At 57.5% G+C, this 26,445-nt stretch overlaps 2 protein-coding genes across 3 annotated transcripts; one reads left to right on the forward strand and one right to left on the reverse strand.

Moving 5' to 3' along the window:
• Positions 1-530: 530 nt before the first annotated feature.
• On the forward strand, positions 531-6,543 carry Tada2b (transcriptional adaptor 2B). Of its 2 annotated transcripts, none has more exons than XM_090344118.1 (2): positions 531-801; positions 5,528-6,543. In XM_090344118.1, exons 1-2 carry the CDS (start codon positions 532-534, stop codon positions 6,518-6,520), a joined length of 1,263 nt encoding a protein of 420 aa, XP_090200244.1. In that variant the 5' UTR covers position 531; the 3' UTR covers positions 6,521-6,543. The 2 variants fall into 2 exon arrangements, with proteins under 2 accessions (XP_090200244.1, XP_090200245.1); XM_090344119.1 differs by lacking the exon at positions 531-801 and adding an exon at positions 1,112-1,360.
• Positions 6,544-10,686: 4,143 nt separating this feature from the next.
• Grpel1 (GrpE like 1, mitochondrial) lies at positions 10,687-15,684 on the reverse strand. Its single transcript, XM_090343868.1, has 4 exons — positions 15,583-15,684; positions 12,843-13,005; positions 12,193-12,274; positions 10,687-12,078 (listed from the first exon to the last, which is right to left on the reverse strand). Exons 1-4 carry the CDS (start codon positions 15,642-15,644, stop codon positions 11,732-11,734), a joined length of 654 nt encoding a protein of 217 aa, XP_090199994.1. The 5' UTR covers positions 15,645-15,684; the 3' UTR covers positions 10,687-11,731.
• Positions 15,685-26,445: the final 10,761 nt, after the last annotated feature.

The raw sequence follows: 26,445 nt of genomic DNA on the forward strand, positions 1-26,445 counted from the left end.
AAGAGCAGGCCAATAGGAGGAGCCCTCCGGGCGACGCGCGACGCTGATTGGACGCGGGCGCGGGCTCGCACGGCAGGAGGCGTGTCCTTCCGGTTCGACTTCCGGCCTGAGCGTGGCCTTCTGCCAGGCCTGGGGCGGGGCGACGCGGCTCACCCGGCCGGCCCGGCGGCCGGCGCGGGCGCACGGCGCAGGCGCAGAGCGGCAGGCCGGGCCCCGGGGCGGAGACGCGCGCCCGGCGCCTGCGCGATGCGGCGGAGCGACGGCGGCGGCGGCGGCGGCGGCGCTGGCGGCGCTGGCGGCGGCGGCGGCGGCGGCGGCGGCGGCCGAGCCGGGCCGGAGGCTGCCTGCGTGCTGAGGCGGGACGCGGCCCGGCAGGCCGGCTCCGGGGGCGCCTGGGCCGGGGTGGCCGTGGCGGCGGCGGCGGGCGGCCCGGGCGCGTCGGGCCCGGCGGGCGGCGCGGCGCTGACGGCCGGGGGCGCGGCGGCGGCGGCGGCGGCGGCGGCGGGCCGGGCGGCGGGCGAGCGGGGGAAGATGGCGGAGCTCGGGAAGAAGTACTGCGTGTACTGCCTGGCCGAGGTGAGCCCGCTGCGCTTCCGCTGCACCGAGTGCCAGGACATCGAGCTGTGCCCCGAGTGCTTCTCGGCCGGCGCCGAGATCGGCCACCACCGCCGCTACCACGGCTACCAGCTGGTGGACGGCGGGCGCTTCACGCTGTGGGGCCCCGAGGCCGAGGGCGGCTGGACCAGCCGCGAGGAGCAGCTGCTGCTGGACGCCATCGAGCAGTTCGGCTTCGGCAACTGGGTGAGCGCGGGCGGCCGGGGGCCGGGGGCCGGGGTGGGGTGGGGGCGAGGGCCGGGGGGGCGAGGGCAGGGGGGGCGAGGGCCGGGCCCCCGGGTGGGGTGCGGTGGGGTGGGGGGCGAGGGCAGGGCCCCCGGGTGAGGTCGGGGGGGCGAGGGCAGGGGCCGGGCCTGCCTGCGGGCGCACGGCTCGGGACCGTGCAGGGGAGCCCCCCCCCCCGGGCCATCTTGGTCCAGGTGCTTTCTCCTCTGGGTTTTCCTCCTGATTCCAGGCAGCACAGCTTGGCCCTGGGGTTCCCCGTGATGGGGTGGACTGGCGCAGGCGCCCCTGACGGCGCCCTGTGCGCGTTCCCCCTCCCCCACGGGTGGCCACTGCTCCCAGTGCCCAGTTGAAAGGCAGCGGACTGCAGGGATCTCGGCTTTTTGTCCTGGGTTCCCCAGCTTTGCATGTGACAGAACCGGGCTCCACGGCGGGCCTGCGTGACCGAAGTCTTGAGCCTCCCCACCACAAGAGCATGAAGTAAATGTGGGTCGGAGGCCAGCAGCTCGCCCTGCAGCTGGAGGTGGGGAGGCTGGGAAGGCTTTTCTGGTGCCAGAACCTGACCTGCGCGGCTGAAATTCAAGTGGGGGACGGTCCCCAGGGCGGGGCGTGCTTCGGGGAAGTCTGTGGACTGTGGGAAGAGGCGGGGGGCTTTGAGGACAGTGATACAGAGGCCGCACATGGCAGGCCGTGAGGGACGACCTTGGGGTTGTGCTGCTTCCTGTGAGAGTCTGGAGAGGGCCGTTGCTGAAGCCTGGCACTGAGCCCCAGGGCATGTTGCTGTGTACGTGGAGGGTTTGGGGGGTGGGCAGCGTGGTCAGGGTCTGGCCAGTAGGCAGTGACCCCAGGCCTGTAGGGGTGCTGCAAGCATCCACGTAGCCAGTGTTCAGTGGGGTCACCCACAGACGCATGCCTGCTTTTAGGACACTTTGCATCCATCCCTTCGTTGCTAGGCTCCAGAGACGTGGAACTGTGTGTCAGTGGGGAGGAGTTTGGCCAGCTGCTCTGCAGGGTGGCCCGGAGGGCCCTGGGGAGTGGAGCTCAGCTGTGGAGGTCATGAGATGGATAAGAGACCCACAGTGCAGGGTCTTGCCTGGGTCTGCGTTTTGCCTTTCTATTTGACAGTTGGCTGGTAGGGTGTGGTATGCAGGCCATGGCACTGTGCGCTCGCCCATCCCCGGGTGCTTAGTACTCACTGTGGGCTGGCCCCATGGCAAGACAGTGCCAGGAAGACGGCTTTGTGACCTTGCAGGTCCCAGTATCCCCTGTGGGAGGGCCTCAGAAGGCTGTGCAGAAACAAAGGCAGCATGAATGGAGGGGAGTCTGGTGTATTTTGGGGGGCACAATGGAGCAAGCTCACCTAAAGTGGAAGGCTGGTTTTGGGGACCGCGGGTGGGGGAGGGAGGCAGGGCTGGCAGCTGAGCGTGTGTGAGGTCAAAGTTGAATTGCTGCAAGCCCTCAGCAGGCAGGTGTGGGCATTTTTCTTCCTTGGGCCTACATCTCCCACCCTGTGAGGCAGACACTTCACCTTCACCAACGCTGGAACGCGTGCAGGACCAGAAGAGACTCTGGCCCCACGATGGAGCGGATCTCTGGTGTGGCCTGTGGAGGGCCACTTGTCACCAGGCCACACACACTAGAGGCGAGAACATGCAGGAAGCACAGGCTGGCAGTGAGGTCACACACCGCTGGGAGTTGCAGGGTCGGCATGTCGAGCCCCATCCCAGATCGCGTGTGCTGCCAGCCAGGCCTCTCCAGGGACCCTTCGGCAGGGCACTCAGGTGAAGTCTGTGTGACACACACTATTTCAGTGTGTACCGTGCAGTGGCATGGAGTATTCATGGTTTGTTTCCTCTCCAGGGACCCTTCGGCAGGGCGCTCAGGTGACGTCTGTGTGACACACACTATTGCAGTGTGTACCGTGCAGTGGCATGGAGTACTCATGGTTTGTTCCTTGTTTTGGTGGCACGGAGGTGTGAGTTCCGATGCTGTGTGCAGGTGCTTTTACACGGAGCTGTGCCTCTAGCACAAGGCATTCGTGCTTTGCAGCCATCGCCGTCAGGTGTCTTTAGGAATTTCTCATTTTCTCAGCTAATAACGGTTTTCAGTAAACAATACCTCCCCATCCTTCTCTCCCAGCCCCTGGCACCCTCACCCGACTCTCTTGTCAGAATCCAGTGACTCTGATGACCGATTAGGAGCCGAATCATGCGGTGTCTGACTTTCTGGGCTTATTTCACTTGGCACTGTGTCCTCCAGTTCATCCATGTTGTAGCCGGTGTCAGGGTTTCCTGGTAATGACCTAGTTGTATTCCATTGTGTGGGTGCACCTCATCAGGCCTCGTTAGAGGCCATTTCCCCTACAGGAACAGTGCTGCTCTGAACATGGCTGCCTGGGTCTCAGCCAGATTCCACGGGTGTTGCTTTGGTAAAGGGCTAGAAAAGGAATTGCTGGTATCCTCGCCTCTTCCCTCAGGAAACAGGCTCTCTCCCATCCTTTGCAATATTTGCGGTGGATTCTGTTTCCTGCCCCTCTCCCTTGGCTACTGGCCTGTCAGGTGCCACCTGCTTCCAGTAGCTTCCAGGAAAGGTGGCCTTCTTTGGCATCTATCCTTTTTGAGGCTCACTCATTTGAAGATAAAAAGATGTAGTGATGTGGAGACAGAGCACAGACCCAAACCACTGAGGGAAGGACGCCTGGCCCCGCACCCCAGGCCGGCTTCACCCTCTCTTGCGCCTCACTGTCCGGTGCCCTTGACACGAGGGGATGGCAGTGGGGCTGCCATGGCATGGCCTCTTCTGGAGAGCACCACCCACGTGGGCAGGAGGCCGCGGAGCCAAGGGCAGGAAGTTCAGGTGCTGGCTCCACAGCTCCTCCAGCCTTGTCCACCGCTACAGCCTAGGTTAAAACCTATCTGCCGCGGGCATGGGGCGCTGCTGTGGCCTCGTAAAACGGGAAGGACCTGCACACTGCACTCTCACAGAACCTTCACAGGACTCAGGCCGCCGGTGGCATCTGGTCTTGTTTGTGTTAACTGTGTCCTCACAACACCCACAAGGAAAAAGAACTGGAAGCCCTGGGCGGGACGGCTTCCTGGGGAGGACCTGGTGTTAGGCGTGAGCACAGGTTGTGGTAGGAGCGGCTGGTGGGAGCAACTTCCAGCCCTGTGCACGGCTGCACGCACACCCACACCGACGCACAGTGGGGAGCGGGCCCCCTACTGTCCCTGGACTTCAGCCAAGAAGCAGGGACCCAGAGGTTTACAGCTCATATGGCTAAAGAGGGGCAGAGCCGGGCCTGGAAGCCTGGCGCCTGGCACTGGCAGCGGGGGCCTTAGGAGCAGGGTTCTAAGAAGGTTCTGAGAGGAACTGCAGACGCCCTGCAGGCCTGGAAAGGTGTGCTGGAGCAGGTAAGGGGCACTGGTCAGATCCCCTGCCAGCTGGGGGCCTGGAGAGGCTGCTACTTCAGCCACACCTAGCTGGTTCTTCTGACTCGGGGGGCTGGGGAGAGCCCGCAACCTCGGCCTCTCCGCTGCTGAGGTAGTGGGGAGGCGGGCCCGGCCCTCGCCTGCCCTGCAGCCTCTCCGTGCCAGGGAAATGAAGGGCTGCCTCTTTTACGAGGGAGGGTCCAAGGCTGAGGGGTGGTTGTGATTGGTGTTTTGTGCTGGTCAGATGCTGGCTGGGACAATCACTGGGTAGCTGTGATGCCAATAGTGCTGTTGTTTTGAAGGGAGTCCTGTGCCGTCACTCTCATTTCCCTCCTGATGGTTCTCCTGGAGACCCTGCAGTGGGTCTCAAGCTCCCGCTTCTCATTCCCATGGTTCAGCCCAGCTTGCCTGCCAGGCCTGTGTCCCCTAGAGAGCCTGAGATGGAGGACCCTGGCACTGAGCCAGGCCTCGCCCCTCCCATCACCGTCAGCTCCTTATCAGAGAAGCTATGTGAGTGACTGGCCAGGGCCTCCGGGTCCAGGGCAAGGTGGGGGAAACCACCTGTCCCTCCCTCAGGGGGCTGGGGCAGGCCCGGAGAAGGGGTGGCCGGGTGAGTGAGTACGCATTTTGGGCAGTTGCTTTCTGAAGTGGCTTTAGTGGTTGACTTTAAGGAAGAGGCCTCTTAACAGAAGGAAAAGATTGAGGCAGTTTTACGGTTTCCTCCCTTTAATAGCTGGTGCATTTGTGCGTCGTTTCCACGTAGAGTGAATGCCATCATCAGTCATGGCATTGCTGCCACTCGCTTCTTAGGTGTGGAATATGTCATACATGAAGACCCTTTCCCAAAAAGCTGTGAGCTGCCGTTACCTGCAGACACAGCCTAGCAGGGGACAGCTACCTCTCCTGGGAGGCAAGCGGCATGGGGGATGGGCCCCTCTGCCCAAGGCCCGAGTCCTGGCCTTGCTCCCATAGACGAGTCTGAATGGGGCATTCAGGCCTGTTCTGCCCCCTGCACTCCCCCCTCCCACCCCCCACCCCCGTGCCCTGTGGTGGTGACAGTTTGCCGTGGACACATGGTCAGTGCAGATGGGTTAGAAGCCAGCAGAATGAAGCCCAGCGCTGGCACAGGGCCTGGGTCACCAGTTCCTGTGACCCTGGGCGAAGGCGGCTCGCCAGCTTCCTCCAGTGCTGACGGGAAGTCTTCCTTGTCAGGGCGTGCAGTTCAGGAGAGCTGATGGTAACGCTGGCCTCTGTCGTTGTAGGAAGACATGGCGGCGCACGTCGGGGCCTCGCGGACCCCGCAGGAGGTGATGGAGCACTACGTGAGCATGTACATCCACGGGAACCTGGGCAAGGCCTGCATCCCCGACACCATCCCCAACCGGGTGACCGACCACACCTGCCCCAGCGGGGGCCCCCTCTCGCCCAGCCTCACCACGCCACTGCCCCCGCTGGACATCTCGGTGGCGGAGCAGCAGCAGCTGGGGTACATGCCGCTGAGGGACGACTACGAGATCGAGTACGACCAGGACGCGGAGACGCTCATCAGCGGGCTCTCGGTGAACTACGACGACGACGACGTGGAGATTGAGCTCAAGCGCGCGCACGTGGACATGTACGTGCGCAAGCTGAAGGAGCGCCAGCGCCGCAAGAACATCGCCCGTGACTACAACCTGGTGCCCGCCTTCCTGGGGAAGGAGCGCAAGGAGAAGGAGAAGGCGCCCAAGCGCAAGATCACCAAGGAGGAGAGGGAGCTGCGGCTGAAGCTGCGGCCGCTCTACCAGTTCATGTCCTGCAAGGAGTTTGATGACCTGTTTGAGAACATGCACAAGGAGAAGATGCTCCGGGCCAAAATCCGGGAGCTGCAGCGCTACCGGCGGAATGGGATCACCAAGATGGAGGAGTCGGCGGAGTACGAGGCCGCCAGGCACAAGCGGGAGCGGAGGAAGGAGAACAGAAACATGGCTGGCTCCAAGCGGGGGAAGGAGGACGGCAAGGACGGCGAGTTTGCGGCCATCGAGAACCTCCCTGGATTCGAGCTCTTGTCGGATCGGGAGAAGGTGTTGTGCAGCAGCTTGAACTTGAGCCCCGCGCGCTACGTGACCGTAAAGACCATCATCATCAAGGACCACCTCCAGAAGCGGCAGGGCCTCCCCTCCAAGAGCCGCTTGCCCGGCTACCTGGACAGGGTCCTGAAGAAAAGGATTCTGAACTTCCTCACAGAGAGCGGGTGGATAGCCAGGGATGCCTCCTGAGGCCAGAGCGCGGCCTGAGCCGCCGGAAGCTGCCCGCCTGCCTGCCCGGGGCGGGGCGGGGTGGGAGGGCTGCCGCTGCCCCCTCCTCCACGTCTTCCCCTCTTCCCCCTCCCCCTCCTCAAGGTATGAATGCTCCCCATCCTCTGGAAGAAGCAATAGCCGCAGTCTCACATTGGATCCCGGGAGACAAGCGCGTGTCTGCTTCAACTCGTTCTAAGTGTCCTAGAACTGCCTTGTGAGTTCCGCGGGCAGGGGCGGCCGGCATGGACGCCGGCCTTCTGTTTGGTGAGCCTTCCTTCCTCCATTCAGGTTTAGAAGCCAGTGTGCTCTGGGTGCCAGGCGCTGGGCTTTCCACCGTCGTCAGCTCTTCCCTGGCGACAAGCTTTTCTCTGGCAAGTTGCTGTTGGCGCCCCTTTTCTGAGCCCACTGCTGCCCCAGCTGACACCCCAACACAGCCCCCGCACGCGGCACTTTACCTGGGGGCAGGCCACTCGCACAGCCCTCTGTTACGGAGGCCGGAGACCAGCACCAGGCCCACTCCTGCAGCGCCCCGAAGAGGAGGAGCCCCTGGTTGGCCTCTGCCCCCTGTAGCATGGCCAGCTGGCCCTGGGAAGGCACCGCCCTCCACGCCTTCTGCTTCCTGGTCCCTGGGAATGTGGAAAGCGCCTGGGGAAGGGACACGGGGTTGTCACAGGGCTGCGTGGCTAAAGACCCTGCTTTAGAACGCAAGGCCGACGCCCGGGGCTCCAAGCCTCGGCGCGGGCCTGCTCAGGATTCTCATCCCACTTGTAAATAGGACCACGCTGCCTGGCTCAGCGGACTGCTCAGAGCGTGCCGTGCCCTCCGTCTGCTAGCGGGGCAGGGCCAGGTCAGCGTGCAGGCTCCACTGGCGAGCGGGGAGTGCCCTGGCCTGCCTTGGAGCCCGGTGCCGCCTCTTCACTGTCTTGAAACAGACCCAGAAACACCTTCCCAGCCCTCTGGAGCGCTTGTTTCTGGGGCCCCCTTTAAGGTCGTACATGGTACCTTCCTAAACTTGAGGAAGGCGTCTGTCTTCCGCTGCTCAGGGTTCTCATGCCCAGACCCTGCTTTAGAGTCCTGGAGTGACCACAGACCCCGTCCCACCTTCCGCTCCACCAAGCTCATCCTGCCCTTCTGTCCCATAGGTACAAGAGCCTGTTTACCTCCCAGAGTGTGTGGGCTTCACATTACAGTGATTTTAAAAACCTCACCCCCAGGATGACTTGACTCGGTGCCTTTTCATTTTACATCCTGTCCCCAGGGTAAGCTTTTCAACTTTTAAGTACACTGAATATGGCTTTGGTTGTAGGGCACACACTGGGGACTGGCAGTGTCCCCATCTGTCAGCTAGGCCCAGACAGAAGTGGAGCAGTGCCTCGGTGGCAAGGGCCAGCTCCACGCTGCCCCCTGCCGGCCAAACTGGTTTGTGTCTTAGCAAGTGGTTCTCAAAGTGGGTTCTGTGCTTGTGTTAGAGAGGCAGAATTAGGCCTCAAGCTGTGACCTGTGAGGCCTGGGGGGAGGAGGGTTGAGGACTGCAGGCTGTTCTCAAGCACTTCATGTCGCTAAGGTGCAAGTTCAAGTTTGAGAGCCACCTGCTGTAGTTGACATATTTTTTTTTATGTTTAGTCTTATTTTTATATGACAGCCAGACCTCTATTGAAGTGTGGAAAGCAGAGGAGCCTGTAAATGTGTGGCCTGGACCCAGGGCCAGCAAATGAGACGCTGCTCAAGCAGGCTGTCATGTGCATATCTTTGATGGTTTTAAACGCCATAATGAATGTATAATTTATGTTGAAGTTTTAATATGCTGTTACAAGGGAAAAGTAATTTTAGGATTGGTTGCCTCTTCTTCCATCTGCTCTAGCTATTTTTGTCACATTAGTCCTTGCTTTGTTAGCTACAGCCTGACATGTCTGTATTTAATTCTCACAGTAAGTTAACTAGCAGACCCTGTGGAACTAGGTCTTTTTGAAATTTAACTATCTTTGAATCAAAAAGTAATTCTTCAACTCTTTGAAATAATGCTCTGGGAGGCGAACATTCCGAGAATGTATTAAAAATTGCAACTCTGACTACCATTTTTATTATCCTTTTACATATTAAACAAGTTGGGAAATGTGTGACTGCTTCTTCCTCCTGACCAGCACCTGGCCTGCAAGCGTGCCTGCCTTTGAAGCAGGCCAGCGCCCCCCCGGGGAAGGAGCTGGCCCCCAGGGAGTGGGCTGACTTCAGAGGTCTAGGGTTCTGGCTGTCCATACTGCACAACTTGGCCCTGCAGCTTTCGGCCTCTTGACTAGCATGCTGGTGACAGTGAATGACTGCACCCTATAAAACAACTCTGCCACATTTCAACTGCAGCCATCTTTCTAGAGGGTTCCAGGATGGCTCCATTAGGACACCGCAGTCTAAGCTCAGGTGCCTGTAGAAGAGGACATGTTTACACAGCCCCTATCTCCTCTGTCACACCAGTCTCTGGGGGCCTTGGGCTGATCCGTTCATTGGAGATACTGTTTAGGAACTAATGACAAGCCTGAACCGCACTGTGGGTGGGGCTCGGCACACTAGCCTAGCCCAGCATGTGTGACTCCATGCCCAATACAGATGTCCATCTTCCTTTTGTGGACTTTTGGTCTGCAACAGGGTTAACTGTAGGTGTGGAGTCTGTGGACACAGAGCTGAGTAGAGCACTGGAGCCACAGCCTGGAGCCCTTTCTGCTTTTGTTTTTTTTTTTTTTGGTGTGTGTGTGTGTGTGTGTGTGTGTGTGTGTGTGTGTGTGTGTGTGTGTGTGGTGTGTGTGTGTGTGTGTGTGTGTGTGTGTGTGTGTGTGTGTGATGGGGCTTGAACTAAGCCTGGACACTGTCCCTGAGCTCTTCAGCTCACAGCTAACACTCACCCTATCCTTGAGCCAAGCCCCACTTTCTGTTTTCTAGAGTTTATTTGGAGATAAGTCTCAGGTCCTTTGGTGCCCAGGCTGGCTTTGAACCTAGATCCTAAATTTCAGCCTCCTGAGTAGCTAGCATTACAGGTGTGAGTCACTGTGCCCAGCTGCTTTGTACTTTGGCTTGGGCTGGTCAAGAACCACAATGTCTGTCCACTTCCCAAGGAGTCAGCCCCTTCTCCACATTTTTGTGAAGTAGATGGATTCAGGAGCATAGCTGTTACACCCAGCAAAGGCAATAGGTTACTTTTGTTTTTTGGGTTTTAGTTTTGTTTTTGCCAGTCCTTGGGCTAGCATGCTACCACTTGAGTCACAGCACCACTTAACTACTTTTTCTTTTTCTTTTGCCAGTCAGTCCTGGGCTTGAGCTCAGGGCCCGAGCACTGTCCTTGGACTTCCTCAAGGCTAGAGCTCTACCACTTGAGCCTCTGCTCCACTTCTGGCTTTTTTCTATGTATGTGGTACTGAAGAATCAAACCTGGGTCTTCGTGCATGCTAGGCAAGCACTCTACCACTAGGCCAAACTCCCGGCCCCAAACTTACTGCTTTTTCTGAGTACGTGGTTCCAAGGAGTTGAACCGGAGTCTTCATGCACGCCAGGCAAGAACTCTATCCTCGAGGCCATGCTCCTGACCTCTTTCGTTTCTAGATCACTCACCATTTCTTGTACCAGAGCTTGAACTTGGGGTACTCCCTCCCCTCACTGGGCTTGCTTGCATTCTACCGTTTAAGCCATGCCTCCAGCATGGCATTTTATGAACTCCAGGACCTTGCAGCCCAGGTTGGCTTGGAATTGTAATTCTATAGACCTTGGTCTCCTAAGTAGCTTGGGGTACAGATGGGAGCCACTGGCACTCGAACTCAGGGACTAGGCACTGCTTGAGCCACTCCTGGTTTTCTGGTGGTTAACTGGAGTCTCATGGACTTTCCTACCTGGGTTGGCTTTGAACCACTGTCTTCAGATCTCAGCTTCCACAGTAGCTAGGATCACAGGCGTCCCCCCACTCAGCTTTTTCTAAGCCTTTCGTAGCTTATAAATGTGACAGTCCTTAGGCTAGAAAGAACTCAGTCGGTCCTCTGGCTGCCCTGGACCCAAGGCCTGTTACACCTACCCTTGCTGGAGGGCTGCTTTCCAAGCACATGGCCACACTGGGCTCTCAGCCATGTGCCTTACAGGGTCAGAGTCCACTGAAGGTCAAGAAACCACTATCAAGAAGAAACACTGCGCTTTTAATTCTCAATAAAAACCCAAAACTTAGTAACATTCAAAGTATACCAAGCATGTAGTCTTTCTATTTCAGTGAGCTCTACTTTAACGAGGAAGAATTACACTCTGAGGTTGCAAGAGTTCATTTCTTAGCTCCTATTTTTCTCAAAGTCCCTAAGTTTTCCTTTGAGGAAGGTGGATGCAGGTGGAGGAAGGAACCCCTTGTTCACACTTGCCAGGCAGGGACCCACCCTTTCAACTACATCTCTACCCATTCTAGTCCTTTTCTTCTTAAAAAAAAAAAAAAAAAAAGCTCTTGGGGCCGGGAGTTTGGCCTAGTGGTGGAGTGCTTGCCTGGCATGCATGAAGACCAGGGTTTGATTCCTCGGTATGACATAGAAAAGCCAGAAGTGGTGCTGTGGGTGGCTCAAGTGGCAGAGTGCTAGCCTTGAGGAAAGCCCAAGGACAGTGCTCAGGCCCTAAGTTCAAGCCCCAGGACCGGCAAAAAAAAAAAGAAAATAAGAAGCCCTTTTGCTTTTGCTTGAAAACCGAAACTGCAATCTTCCTACGTTTGGCTCCCAACTACTGGATTAATGAGCTGGCCTTGAATCATGATCCAGCCGGGATTGTAGGCACAAGCCACTGCATCTGCTTGCTTTTGTCTGAGAATCCTGTTAAACGTATTTAGTGCCCTTCCTGCCTCGGCCATGCTAGTCCGCTGGCCTCTCCTCGCGAGGGCTCTGCACAGCACTGCGAATGGAGGTTGAATTGTGGAGGACGCTGCATAGGTGCACCTGGGCAGCCAAACAGAATTGCCCACGACCTTTTATTTGTTAGAATACTTTGCAGTGACCCAGGCTGAGCAGATACAGCATTGCCCACGGTCCCTTGGCCCTTGCTGGAAGCCTGTGACAACGTGTGCTGCTAAGACCCGGATGCCAGGCTCCCACGTCCCTGTGTGGCTGGCTCCAGCTCCTGACAAGGCTGGGCACAGGTCAGGCATGGTCACGATGAGAACTAGAGAAGTCCAGAGGCTTGGAGAGGCAGCTATGCTGCCTTCACCACCCCCACCAGGGCGGGCCTCAGGGTGCGCCCGTGCAGCTTGTACCCCACCTTGCTGACCAGCGCCACCGTGCCCGGCTCCTTCCCTTCCACCGGTGTGTGGAACAAGGCCTCATGTTCATAAGGGTCAAACTTGGCTCCAGCAGGGTCCAGCCTGAGCAAGCCATGCTTCGTGAACACCTTCTGGATCTGGACCTCGGTCATCACCAGCCCCTCATACAGGCTCTTCAGGTGAGGGTTGTCCTCTCGGATCTCCTCCTTGGGGACACTCTGGGTCGCCTTCTCCAGGATGTCGGCTACCTCCAGCAAGTCCTTGCAGAAGCCCTGGATGCCTAAAGCCGCCAGAGAAGATGCTTTGCACACACCACAGCAAGGGAAGCGTTGCTGCTTGTCCAGGCCCTGCCCTGCCCCGGCCCGCCAGCCCTGACACCATCCCTTCACGTTACCGTATAACTTGGCTTCCTCCACCAGCTTCTGACTCCTCTGCCGTAAATTTTCAGTGTCCGCCAAGGCTCGTTTATATTTTTCCTAAGGAAAGAAAAATGCATGTGAATTAAAAATGGAAAAAATTCTTAAGAAAGTTCCTCTGATCTAGAGATGATTCTGTAATAAGCTCCAAGCCAAAATACACATACGACGTGTTATTGCTTTTGAGCCTGCCAAGCGAGGAGGAAAGGGCCACGGAAGCACTGCCCCTGCCCCTGGGGTGGTCCTGGGAGGAAGGGCTCACCACACTACCTCAGTGCAGAATGTCCTCACGAGGGACCCCCGCTTCCGGAGGCTCACTGGACACCCCCAGCAGCTGGGCCCTCAGTTGAGGCAGTTGTTGGCGATGTTCGTATGTCCTCGCAGGGCTGTGGTGAGGATGACCACAGCGGGGACATTGCCACGCACACGTTCACCCTCCAGGGCTGGCCTTGCGCTGCCTCCTAGCTCCCCAGAGGCCAGCACGCCACCCCTATGCAACCCCACCCAACATCTGTGCGGCACCCTGCTGCACTGAGCTTTCCTCACTGGTGAGGACTCCTATACCAGCAGCATGGCACTGGCCATGCTGTCACCAGGAAGCAGGGCTGCATTCCACCCCGCTCCTTACCGTGGTCTCTCTCAGCTGCTCTTCCAGCTTCACCTTCTCTTCCAGAAGCATCTTGTCTGTAGAAGGTGGCTCTGTCTTCTGTTCACTGTGGCCACTCTCGTCCTCCAGGTTCTGACCATTGTTCTTCTGCTTTGCTGCTGTGCACAGCAACCGAGGAGAGGGCCTGCAGAAAGCCGCACAGCACAGTCCACAAATGGACTGCTTTTTGGTATTTTAGACATTTAGAGTAATTATCAATCAAGGTGATTAGCCTTGGGAGAGGAAAGAAAAGACTCCTCTCAAGACTACAGGGCCAACTATATATTGTATCCATTGCACTGAAGCACACCTGCCTGCCTATGTCTGGTCAACAACACACCCTACAGGAGGCCATGCAAAAAAATCAGCTGACGAGGGCAGACTATGGAAGATCCTGCCCACAAAGTACTCACCACCCTGCAAAAAAGGCAAGCTGTTAGCTGGGTATAGGGACACAGGCTTGTAATCCTAGCAAGTTGGCATGTCAAGATCAGGAGATTGCAGTTTGAGGCTAACCCTGATAAAAGCTAGCAAGATGCCACAGTAAAACAATGTGAGATCTTATGCCAGAAGTAACAAAGAACCAGAGAGGTATCTCAATTGGTAGAGTACCTGCTTAGCAAGTGCGAGGCCCTAAGTTCAAACCCTGGCACCACATAACACAAAGGTGTCCACACACAAAAACCCTAGTGTGGGGCTGTAAAGCTGTTAAGAGGAGGTGAGTGGGAAGCCTGGGCCCATGAGGGCTTTGCAAGACAGGGAGAGTTAGGGTACTGTGGTGGCAGAAGTTTACTTCAGGAAGGGAAATTGCTTGGACAAAGATACAGAGTCAGGAACATGAGCTATGTACAGGAGAACTAGAAAGTAATCTGGAATGAGTCGTAGTCATGAATGAGTTAAGGCATTATCCAATCTGATCTCAAGTTATTAGTGACTCACAGTCACTAATAAAAATTCACTTGTCTTCACCAGATATCCAATTAGAATCAACTATATTCAACATTCTTCCCAGCTTTAAGGAAACTGGTTCAATTAAAGAAATCAGGGGCCGGGAGTTTGGCCTAGTGGTTAAAGTGCTTGCCTAGCATGCATGAAGACCCGGGTTCAATTCCTCGGTACCACATACATAGAAAAAAAGCCGGAAGTGGTGCTGAGGCTCAAGTGGTAGAGCTCTAGCCTTGAGGAAGTCCAAGGACATTGCTCAGGCCCTGAGCTCAAGCCCAGGACTGGCAAAAAAAAAAAAAAAAAAAAGAAATCAGGACCGAGAACACACATGATGTTTACACAGCACCCAACTAGAATTGGAAAAGGATGACCAGTGAGGGGACCGACTGCTGCCCCCAGCCTGTGTAGACCCCAGCGACCAGAGATGACTGCACTCAACAGTCACCTTTCGGATGCATCATGAGTGAATGCTTCATGCAGAAAGGCTACTTGGAAACATAGGCATGCCCCACAGCGCAGGCCCTGACAAATCTCCAGTTTCGTCAAACACACATCCTGGTAGGGTGAGGAGGATGTCAGTGAGCAGGCCACTGGCTCCACTGACTGGAATTCAGGCCACACATGGCTGCCCAGATGTGGTCCTGGTTTCTGAAGACAAACTGAAGTCCTGCATCTGTGTTTGCACTTCCTAGGTGGTGGGAAGGAACACAGAAGCTGCCCATGTGGGCTGCTACTGCGAGGGAGAAACAGGGACTTGTATAACAACCTTTCCACTTTGGTGGCTTGTCCCCACCCCAGGGTGGACAATCACCGCCTTTCTGCTGGCCACCAAGTCAGCTCTGCTTGGCCAAGGAGGGTCTGGCAGCAGTGCAAGGTGTGGAAAGGAATGCACCAGGCAACCTCAGCTCCCAGCCACTGTGCAGCCCGTGATGCTGATGTGCTCGCCACTTTCTTGGAAGTTAATTCCAAATACAAAACACAAACGACTAGAGAAAAAGGCCTTTCCGCACAGATACTCCAGGAGGCTGCTTTCGAGTTTTCCTTTGGTCAGGTTCCCCTGTCCATCCTTTCCCTATAGGCGATCTCTGCCCTACCTGCCTGGCCCCGGGAAAGGTGGCTGCAGGCTACGCTCCACTCTCAGTCCACCCCGCTTCTACCCCAAGTTCGGCCAGCCTGGTCTCTCTCCTGCCTCCAGCGACCCTCCAGCGGAGATCACCACAGCTGTGCCACGCGGAGCTGGTTTGTAAAGTGAACTCCCCAAAACACGGGTTAAAAAGAAAGCGGCCAGGGCTGGGAATGGGGCCGGCGGGAGAGCGCTGCCCAGCCTGCCCGAAGAGCGGGCCGCGTCCGAGCCCTCGGAACCGAGGTGGGCGCTGAGGCCCAGGGCAGGGCTCAGGCCCCGAGTTCAAGGCCGGGACCGGCCAGGGCGGGGCAGGCCCCGGAGGGGGGCGGGCGGAGGGGCGGGAAGGCCGGGGCCGGCTCCACTCGACGCCAGCCCGGGTCACGGCCGGAGGGGCTCGGCCTCGCGGGCGACCTTGGCCGGGTCCCCAGCCGCGGACGCCGGAACCATCAGCGCCCGGGCCCCGAGCGCCCGGACCCCGGCGCCCCGCGCTTCCGGTGCGGGCGGCCATGCTCCTCCGGCCGGGGCCGCGAGCGGGGCGCGCCGCGGGCGGACCCCGGGGTGCCGGCCCCGGGCACGGGGCCTGGCCGGCTCGCGCCCGCGCCGGGCGAACAGGGAGGCGCCTCCCCGACGAGGGTCTCCGCGCAGCGCCCTTACCTGAGAGACCACGCCACAGCCGCGAGGCTGTGCCGCGCCGCCCGAACGCACCTGGCCGCCATCGCTGCCGCCGCCAGCTCCGTCAGCACGCACGCACGCACGCACGCATCGCGCACGCGTCGGGGGGAGGGGCTCCGTGCCGACGTCCCGCCCCCTGTTCCTGTCTGGCCAATCCAGGATCCTGCTTTCTGTGATGGACGGACAGTATCACAGCTGCTTAACGAATCACGACGGAGTGCAGGTCTTCCTCCCCGGGGGCGGAGTCTCAGGCCTCGGGACGGCTCGACCCCGAGGGGAAAGGTGAGGGGACGGGCGAGGTCGGGAAAGAGCCAATGGACAGGGAGGGCTGGGGGGCGTGTCCGCGCGCTGGGGGCGTGGCCCGCCTGGCCGGCGTGCTGGGGGCGGGCACGCGGGAACGACCGAGCGGAAGGGGCGTGGCCCGCGGGCGCGGGGGGCGTGGCCCGCGGGCGGGGGGTGGGGGGGCGGCCGCGCTTCCCCCGGGCCGCCGCTTCCTCCAGGCCTGCGCTGCGGACGTCCCGGCCCTCCGGAACCTACACGGAAGTAACCCGAGGGCGGCCGGGCGGCGGGAGGCGCCCGGGAAGCCCCGGTGCGGGGCCGTCTGGGATTTGAACCCGTCCCCTAGGGCGGCCTCCGGATCCGCAGTGCGGCCGGCGGGAGCGGGAGGCGCTCAGCCCGGGGGCCGGGCTTGGGGCCCGGCACCCTCCAGCCGCCCCTCCGGGGACCAGCCGGGTCTCGGGCGGCCTCTGCCTCCCGGCCTGGCCGGGGCAGCCCCAGCCCAGCGGGCAGAGGGACCGCGGCGTCCCCACCCCCGACCCCCGATCAAGGACAGAGCCAGGCGCTGTGCAGGCGGCGGCCGTCGAGAGCAGGGGAGCTGCGGGGACGCGAGGTGATCGAGCGCGGAGAGGCCGGTTAGAGAGCCCGCGGGCTTGCGAGTGGCGGCGTGGCGCCTCCGTGTCCCGGGGCCCGCCGCGGGGACAGAGGCGCTGGTGAGTGACCGGTGCCCCTGGCGTGGCCGCCAGCGCGATCTTGACAGGGAGCAGTAGTATAAAAACAGCCCGTGGCTCAGAGTCCCGAAAAAGCGCAGGCAGGAGAAACCCGAGTGAGGGGACACGGCCGAGGTTTCGGATGTGCTTCGGGGCGCTGCACCCCGTTGGCGGACTCTGCTGCCCTGTCCTGGTCGTTTGCTGTGAGGTTCAGAGGAGATGGAGACGGCTGGGGCTCAGGGAAGTACGTGGGCCTGCTGCAGCCAGAGATGAATGAGCCAGGCCAGTCTTCCCCGCGGCCGGGCCCGGTCCTGTGGCCACCCTCAGAGCAGCAGGTTCCCCAGGGCTGTTGCCGCCGCTGCCTGGTGGCCCCTCCTCTCCCGAGCCTCCTCTCCGGAGCCTCCCCTGCTCCCGGGGATCTGGGACTTTGCCACAGTACAAGTCCAGAGGAAGCTGCCTGTATGAGAAGACTCTGGCCCAGCCTCTGAGCTCGTGTCCAGGGATGGGCATGGGTGCCTCTGAGGAAGGACGTGTGCAGAGCTGGAGCAGCTTGGGGTGCCCCAGTGGGGAGTAGGGTGGTGTTTGCAAGGAGAAATATCCTGGGGAGAAGGTCACACAAGAGGACTCAGCAGCATGCCGACTGTGGGCCTGATGCCAAGTGCCAGCTGTGTGCCAGGCACTGTGCTGGGTGCTTTGGAGATGTCATGGGTGGGCCCGAGGTCTTGGGGAGGGACAGGCAGAGGCAAGCGGGGCAGCCCTCACGTGGCTGGGCAGGCAGAGAAGGCAGGCCTTTCCCACGTTTCTGTGCACTGCTCAGTGTGCATGCCTGTGTCAGAGCTGAAGCCAGACTTGACACCTGCCCGCTGCAGGACCATCGCTGTTGCCTGCTATCTGGAGCTGTGGGCCCCGCCTCATACTTTCACTGAACTTAGTTTCTTGTTTTGCTGGTCCTGGTACTTGAACTCAGGGCCTGAGCACTTTCCCTGAGCCTTGCTCAAGGCTAGCATGCTATCACTTGAGCCCAAGCACCAAGCACCATTTCTATCTTTTCTTTTTTTTTTCCCAATAATTTCTTGGAAATGAGAGTCTCACAGACTTTCCTGCCTGGATTGGCGTCCAGCTGTGATCCTCAGGTCTCAGCCTCCTGAGTAGCTAGGATTACAGGTGTGAGCCACTGCACCTGTTCCTTTCATTGAACTTTGAGGTAAGTCAGCTAGGGATAGGGGATTGATAGGTGTGGCAGACAGTGTTAAAGATGGGCTCCATCTACTCTTCTGCCCACTGTCCCATCAGACACTAACCTAGTGCCACCGAGTAGGATTTTGACTTTGTATTACAGTTTCGAGCCCGCATACCTTCAGATCATCTGGTGGTCTGACCTCTCAGCACATCAATAAAGGTTGATTAGAACACAATGTGTCTGTTCACTCTTCAGGGCAATTTCAGCGCCAGCAAAGGAATGTGATGGTGAGATGGTGAATCTCATCTACTTCGTTCAGATTCCCAGAGTAGAATAGCCTTTGTAGAGTCCGGTGGTGATTCCAGGTCGACTGGCTGAAGAACACAGCCCAGCCTGGGTACCCTGGTCCCCCACAGGTGGCCGATGGAGGGTGGGGGAGGGGACGAGGAGGAGACCCACCAGGGCAGGCTCTCCTCTCGTCACATGCACTCCCACCGTGCTGTGTCCCCAGGCCCAGGCTCCCAAGGGCAGAAATTCCACAGGTGTGTGAGGCCAATTGAGAAGCTGATGTTTGTGCGGAAGCCTTCAGCTGTGGGAAGGAGGCCCCGTGGCCGTCAGCAGACATCTGCATCAGGCAATTTTTACTTTCTCTGGGGTTTTCCATTGTGCTCCCCTTTTATTATAGGGCACACGCCTGCCTTTTAAAGTAGTATTCTTTTAATGCGTGCTCCACACAGTGAGAAGCCTGGTCCTGCACAGCCCCACCCTAAGGACAGCAGACAGGATCCTCCTCCATCTTCCGTCAGAGCCCCTGACCCACTGTGAGCACCTGCAAACGAATTTACAGCAGTGTGTGCCTGTGAGACGCCATAGGCACAGGCATTGTGCTTCATTTGTTTCCCATAACTAGAAACAAGACTGTTCCTGTCTGTGCATAAGGCTCAGGCTTTCCTGAGGCTTCTGGTCTGTCTTCCCAGCTGTCTTAATAAGTGGGTTGTGACCTCCAGCTCTTGGGCATGCGCATTAGGGGAGGTGTGCACATGTAAATTACCGATGCAATGAGCTTTTGAAGACTTCCCACACTCCAGTCTGCATCAAGAAAATAATGGAAAGCCATCTCCTGGGGATGGGCTTTGCTTCTGGGAAGAGTTCCATTCACACGGACTGGAAGTGACTGTGTGGCCTACAGATGGAAGTGTGGAAGCCGGGAACGTGAGCTCTCGAACTGGGGGACATCTTTGTGACCCTGGAACAGACAAAGCTGTGCTAAACTTTGTTATGGTCCACAAATTCTAACTGTAAAGTAAGACATTGAGAGACGGCCCTGTATTCAAAACAAGAACTCTCATTCACCAACCGACACCACAGCACCCAGGAGGGTCAGAGAAGCTCAGAGATGGAGGCAGAGTTCGTACATCTGTCTAGCCCACTTTGGGGAATCTGAAAAGAACTTCTGCCCAGAAAATCCAGAGAATGAGAGTTCCTTACATAAAAGCAGATAACTACCTGGAAAGACAGGCAGGGATGGCCACATTATAAATAAGTAAATAAAATAATTACTTCCATTTCTGCTCATTGGCCATGAGCAAAATGGAAGTAAAACCACAACGTGAAATCCTGAATGTCTGAAAGGAGAATGACAGCAACCCAAAGCTGGTGGGACATTGGTTGTCTTCTTGGGCTGGTAAGGTGGGGATTACTTGTCAGGCGGCAGCGGCTGGAGGATGGGTTCAGTCATTTGGGATTTGGAAGTGGTTCAGAACATGGCGCGGTCTGTGTGCGTCAGGCTTCAGCATTGCTTGGTCTTTTCTACTAAGATGAAGTACAGGTGCTTCACACCTATAATCCCAGCACCTGGGGGCCTGGGCTACGTGGAGAGAACCTCTCAAAGCAAGAGCCAGGGAGACAGTGCCCAGGAATGTTACCTGGGCCAGTCAGCCAAGTCACGCTAGCTGGAGTTTTCTTCTCCTCTTGTTTTACCTGGACGTCATCACTGTGCCTCTGGTGCCCGTGTCACTTGGCTGAGGCCCACTCAGCTTTGATCAGCAAATTTCCTTCTAGCTCTGGAAAGATCTTTGGTGCTTTCTGGGCCATCACCTCTCTGCTGTCACTGTGGTTGGCTCTGAAGAGGAAGAATTCATGTGAGAAAAAGCTTGCTCATAGTGCATTCCCGCTGGCACACCACGGAGCTGCAACCTGACCTTTAAAACCAATTACCAGCACTTGTTCATGGCATTACTTCTTTCCCGACAGGAATGGCCCGAGGGAGGAATATTTGCCTTGGCGCAGGTGTGTGTGCCCCCTGGCGAGGAGGGTGTGGAGAGCAGGGCGTCTGGGAAGCAGAGAAAGGGGCACAGCAAAGGGTCAGGGCAGAGGCCGCTGGTCCGACCGTCCACCTCCTGCTGATCTCACCATGATTCTAAGAATTCTCTCGCGTGGAAGCCCTGGTGGTCTCACTGTCTCGGGGAGAGCCTCGCAGACGCGCTGCAGACGTGGGCATCACAAATCTCCTGCATCCACGCCTGGGCGGCGTGATGCCCACCCATTCCTCTGGACCATGGCGTTCTACCCCTGGCCCCCGGGAGGCTCTGTGCAGGCCACGAAGCACACTCTGTCCCGTCTTCTCTGTGAGTCCTCCAGGTCTCCACCATTGTTCAGAAGTTCAAGCCCAGGTCTTCCATGACTCCAGACTCCCTCTGTGACGTGGGCCGTGACGGGCTGTGACCTCTGAGATACCAGACACTGAGGGAGCATGTCCTCTCCGAAAGGGAGGTAGAGGACAGGGAGGCAGGCTGGGGCCACAACAGCAGGATGGACATGGAACCTAGCCCCGCTCCAGGCCGCTGCAAGGCCCTCCTGAGGCTCTCCTGGCCTCTCTGTCATCCTGACCTCTCCTGTGGCTCCTCTTTACCTCCTCAGCTTCACCTCAGATAACTTTAACCCTTTACACCCTGGAGCCTGCGGTGGGGATGGTCTGCCAGTTCCTGAGATGTGCTGCCACCCCTTTCCTGTTGTCACAACACTAAGTGTGTAGCTCACTTATTTATTTTTGTCAGTCCTGGGGTTTGAACTCCGGGCCGGGACACTGTCCCTGAGCTTCTCTTGCTCAAGGCTAGCCCTCTATTATTTGAGCCAGAGCACCGCTTTTGGCTTTTTCTGTCTATGTGGGATTGACCCCAGGGCTCCATGTGTGTTAGGCAAGCCCTCTACCACGTTCCCAGCCCACAGTTGTGTGTCTGTGTGTATCCTCAGCAGACTTGTGTGTCTTGGGGTGACTCTGAGCATGTCCTGGTGGCGAGGCTCCCCTGAGCAGTTTATATTTTCTGCTACGATCCCCTCTCGCCTCCTCCACCGCTGTGTGCTGGCGCTGGCCCCAGGGCCTTTCTGAGAATTCACCTTCCTCCCAGCCCACAGTCCACACTCAGGACACGAGAGCCCCGTGTGTCTGGTGCTAAGTGTGCTGCAGGGAGTCCCTCCCCCTGCCACTGAGGCCCAGAGGCCTCCATGAGTGAGTGAGTGAGCAAGCATTACTGTTCTCCCTGGGTCCCTGGGCCGGCAGGGTCCTCAGGGCCCTGGAGGTTTGGGTTGAGCATAGCGGGTGGCCTTTGCCTTTCCACAGCCAGCAGAGGGCCAGGAGGGCCAGAGCAGCCACAGTCGGGCGCCTCGAGGCACTAAGCTGGGATGCCAGCACCCGAGGGCCTGCCCCACCATGCAGTGTCCTGGCCTGCACAAAACAGGAAGCCACGGGGACACACAGCAGGCGGACAGGGGCATCGGTGGTGTGTGCCTGTCATTCCAGCTACGGGGGGGAAAATGGAAAATAGGATTGAGGTCCAGGCGAGGCCCTGCACTGAAAAAAAACCACCACCAGGGCTGTAAGGTCTTTGGTGTATCACAAGGTAAATGTGCTCATCAGTGTGGCCCCTGGCCAACAGCGTGGGTGTGGAGAAGAGGGGTGGGGAGGATGTGGGGCCCCAGGGAACCTAGGACTGGCAGCTCTCACAGAGCGGGAGCTGAGGCCCTGGGAGGAGGCAGCGCTGCCACTCCCAGACCATGGACTCTAGGACTGATGGAGGAGGGGAGGCCTTGTTTAGACCCAGTGACGTCATCCTTTCCTCTTCTCCTGTCTGCCCCGCCCCCCCATCCTAACTATTCACATGGATGCCATGCTCTCAGAAGCCCATGATTCTGAGAACTGAGGGTGTTATTGAGTCTTTGGGGAGCACTTTTCACCCCACATTCACATTCTTCCTACTCCCTACCCCTACCCCCAGCATCTATGCAGTCTCCAGTCTCACCTGACGCAAAGCCCTGTCCCCACCCTCCTCTGTGGCCAGGCCTGCCCGGGAACGGTGCCCTCGGGGAGCGTTTGCTGGACTCACATGGGTTCCAGGTATGCCCGCTCTTCCCTAAGTACAAATTAGAATGACCAGCCCTGCCCCAGCCACTGAGTCCTGTGGCCAGTCCAGGCATCCTACCATGACTCACCAGAGCCCCTGGCCTGGTGACAGACTGGAGCAGAGCATTGTCAGATGAACGGTGCAATGCATGTATTGGAAGGACCCCAAATGATTCTGTTGAAAGCTTGCAACAGTGTGGTGGCACAGGGCTATGGGCCTTTAAGAGGCGGGGCCAATGGGAAGAAGTTATGTCATTGGGGGCGTGGCCTTGAAGGGGGTTGGGTCTAAGGCCCCTCTTCGTCCCTCTGTGTCTCTGGCTTTCCTGCAGCAGCAGTATCTTCTGCACACCCTCCTGCCCTGGTATCCTCAGGGCCAACTGACCGGGGACTGAAACCCCCTAAATCGTAAGCCAGACAAACCTTTCTTCTTTTTGCGTGTTTGTGTCCAGCAATTTGTTACAGCAAGGGGGAACTGAAGTCAGTGCAAAGCTTCCATGTGTGTGATTCTGGATGCAGGATAGACTCTCACTCAGGGTGCCCCTTGGGATCCTCAGAAGCTGTGTGTGAGGGGACAGACCCAGGCCCCCCTTGTCTGCCACCTGTGGCTGTTTGCCTATGTTGGTATTTTCTTTTTTTGTGTGTGTGTCGTCATGGGTTGAACTCTGGGCCTGGGTGCTGTCCCCGAGCTCTTCAGCTCAAGGCTACAACCCTACCCCTTGAGCCACAGCACCACTTCCCATTTTCTAGTGGTTAATTGGAGATGAGTTTCATGGGTTTTAGTGCCCCAGCTGGCTTTGAATCATGATCTTCCGATCTCAGTCTCCTGAGTAGCTAGGATTACAGGCGTGAGCCTCTGTACCCGGCTTGTGTTGGTAATTTTCTGTGACCTGCAAATGATCTTACAAATATGCAATGGCCGTTGGCAGAACAGGGTTCTCCCCCGGGATCGGCAGCCAGGAGCACAGGAGTGTGTCATTTCCTAAAGCAAAGTGAAGCTGATTCAGTGCATTGACCTTTCATTTCTTCCCAAGTCTGCGCAGCTCTGGGTCAACTGCAATGTGTCTTTCGTGGGCGGTCTGTGTCTCGGGAGCTTCCAGAAAGATTCGCAGGCTCTGTGGCCCTGTCCTCTGTCACTCCTGATCTTGAAAATGTGCATTTGCTCTTTTTCCCCTAGTAGTTGAGCTCAAGTGTAAGAGTGTTGCTGACTGTCTCAGAGAACCAGCTTCTGATTTCCTCCATCTTCACAGGGATTTTCAGGTGTGGGGCTTTAAATTATTATCATTAGCATTGTCGTCATCATCATCATCAATTAGTATTTCTTTCAAGGCTGACACTTCATCAGTTGGGACACAGACCCACTTCTGGGCTTTTGCTGGTTACTTGGAGATAAGAATCTCACAGTCTTTCCTGAATCAGCAGACTTTGAACCCTGATCCTCAGATGTCAGCCTCCTGCGTAGCTAGGATTACAGACAGGAGCTTGGCTGATTTTCAGTTTTCTGCCCCGTCTGTTTCTTGCTGTTCCTCCTCTCCTGCTTATGTTAGCCTTTTCTTTTCTACCTTTTGTTTTCTTTTCTAACTTTTTAAGGTGAAACCTGAGGGCCATGATTAACCAGCTTTTATTTTCTTGAAACATTTTTGCAAATAAACTGTTTTACTTAGATACAATTTACATGCAATTCACCGTAAGTATACGTCCCATGGCTCGTGGACAGAGGCAGCCACTACTAACGATAATTGTGGAACATTTTCACCATTGGTTATGCGTCCCTATTCTGACTTTCTATCTATACACTGGGGTCCCTGCGCTGGGCTTTCATGTGCTTGAGTCTCACAACAGCCCGTGCAGAATTACTCTTTTCTATGGCTGTGTACTATTCTATACTCTTACGACAAACTGTGTTTTGTGAAGTTATTGGCCATTTCATGGACATTTTTGATGTTTCTACCACAAACATTCTGCTGTGAACATCTGTGGATCCGTGTTTGTGTGGACATGCATTCATCTTCCTCCAGCTTCTTCTCTTTAAATATGGAGTGGGGTGGGAGCCGGGCTTGGGGACAGCCAGCGGAGAACGGTGATCTGGAGCAGCGGTGGTGTTACGAGCTGCCATGTTCTTCAGGTGTCTCATCAGCAGTGCGTGTGCGTCTGTCCTGTCTCCATCACCGCATTAACCCCTGCACTATGGCACCCCGGTTTGGTTTGCATTTTCCTGGTGGCCACAGGCCTCGAGTGTCCTTGAGCGCTTTGCTGTTTGCACGTGTAACGAGTGAGGCCTTACATTCTTCACTCATTGGTAAAGCGGGTTGTTTTCCTTCTTGCATTCAGAGTTCTTTGGGTACAAAAGCTTTGTCAGCCATGTGATTTGCCATCTGTCACGTGACTTGTCTCCTCCCTTTGGACGAGTGCACGCTGGGCTTGGCTGGGTAAAGCCATGTGTCTGTTCTCTCGTGGGGTCAAGGTGGCGCTAGGTCAGGATGTTCTCATGACTTGTCCTCCGGCATTTTCCAGTTCCAGTCGCACTAACGAGTGCTCAGATCCCTCCGGAAGGGTGGCAGCAAGGCCGGCCAGGGGTGTGGCTGTGGGGTGGGCAGGGAAGCTCTCTGTGGACTCTTCAAGATCATCAGAGCTCCACTCCCTCTTCACCCGGAAGGCGAGTCTGAAGCAGCTTTCCAGCCAGGGGAAGGGCTGCAGGGGTGGGCGGGGCAGGTGCACGGCCACCCCACTGCCCAGGGCCTGGACCACTCCGTCCTCCCGTCCCCAGCCCTTCCCCGAGCTAGGCCAAGGCACCCACGGCCACCTCCATGCGGATTTCCAGAGGGGCCTCACTCGCTTCCATCCTCACGGTGCTGCGGGGTCTGTGTCTCCTGGGAGCAGCTCGCAGTTTTGAGAGTAGCTGCTTGCACACGCTGTCAGGAAAACTCCAGAGAGAACCAGCCGCTGCCCGTGGCCAGCCGGCTAAGCATGGCCTGGCTGGAGCTGTGGTGCAGCTCAGTTTGCGCCTCCGTGCCGGGCGATGGAGGGCTGGTGGTCACCACGTCGCAGCCCTCCTGCTGGGCTCCGTGCTCCGTGCTCCCTGTCTTGTCCCCCCCCCACCACCCGGGGTTGTCTCCAGGTAAGGGATAAGCTGCAGAGCCAGGCTGTCTCCAAACAGGGACGAGACAGACAGGAAGCAGGGCCCTCAGTGGGCCTGAGGGGGCCTGGAGTTTTAATCAAACTTAAACCTTTATTTCCAGCCCCAGCTGGAGGCCAGGCCAGGCCAGTTCCCCTGGACAGCTTAGTCCTGGTGTGACCAGCACCCAGGGTGGGGGAGGGGCGTATTCTCCCTAGATGAGCGGCACCCCTTTCTCCTCTCCCCTGGGAGGGAGCTGGAGCCCTGTCTGCACCTCTTCTGGGAAGGTGCTGCCCCTCAGCAGACCTTCCTGCCACTCAAGTTCTCAACATTGGTGGCTGGGCTGAAGAAACGTGGCCAACTATTCCGCTGGATGGCGTCTATAGTTTTCTTGGCATGTATGTATGGGCAGGGAACGCCTGGAGGTGCTTTCACTTGAGGGAGGGAAGACGAGATGGGAGGGCAGGGGATAAAGAGTTGAAAAGAGGGGAAGGGAGAGGAGGAAGGGGAGAGAGCAGAGGAGAAGACAGGGGCCCATCTTCTCAGGGCTCTGGATCAAATCCAATCTTGGGGTGCACAGGAGGCTCCCCACGACGACCCTGCTGCCAGGGGGAAGCTGGGTCAGACCTGAAAGCAGGGGCCGGCACACCTCCCAGACCTGGTTTTCTAAACTTTCTCTAAACAGCTTGACCAGAGCTTGACCAGAGCCTGGCTGGGGTCTAGGTTTGTCCTCAGAAGCTGTGTTCCCTGCAGCCTTACAGAGAGACCCCATGTTGAAAGAGCACCCCCACTCAGCTCTGGCTACTCTTATTTACAAACTGCACATGCATGACACATGCTCAGAAACCTCCGGCCCTTGGCCACAAAGGCAGTGACCGATTCTGCGCTCACCTGGGCCAAACTCTGGCTGCACTGCGTCCTGGGCCGGGACCTGGGCCGGGACCAGCCCCAGCCTGGGGACAGTGGGCTTTCCAAAGACAACCTCTGCTTAAAACAAAACAAAAACCAGCTTGTGTAGCCCCAGCGGCTCACGCAGTGATCCTAGCCACTCAAGAGGCTGAGATGGGAGGGTGGTGCTGTGAATTCAGCTTGGGCAGGAAAGTCCGTGAGCCTCTAATCTCCATTTAAGCACCTCTTGCTGTCCACTCAGCCCTGTGGCCACCTGGCA

This window comes from Megascapheus bottae, chromosome 13, assembly GCF_031878675.1.
Source record: "Megascapheus bottae isolate mThoBot1 chromosome 13, mThoBot2.hap1, whole genome shotgun sequence".
NCBI lineage: Eukaryota > Metazoa > Chordata > Mammalia > Rodentia > Geomyidae > Megascapheus > Megascapheus bottae.

Bases quoted from the DNA above. Each gene is read 5' to 3' on its own strand.
- Tada2b (XM_090344118.1), top strand. From the start codon at position 532: ATGGCGGAGCTCGGGAAGAAGTACTGCGTGTACTGCCTGGCCGAGGTG. The intron at 802-5,527 runs GTGAGCGCGGGC...CTGTCGTTGTAG, and splicing joins AGTTCGGCTTCGGCAACTGG to GAAGACATGGCGGCGCACGT.
- Grpel1 (XM_090343868.1), bottom strand. From the start codon at position 15,644: ATGGCGGCCAGGTGCGTTCGGGCGGCGCGGCACAGCCTCGCGGCTGTG. The intron at 13,006-15,582 runs GTAAGGGCGCTG...GGCTTTCTGCAG, and splicing joins GCTGTGGCGTGGTCTCTCAG to GCCCTCTCCTCGGTTGCTGT. The intron at 12,079-12,192 runs GTAACGTGAAGG...TGGCGGCTTTAG, and splicing joins GGAGGAAGCCAAGTTATACG to GCATCCAGGGCTTCTGCAAG.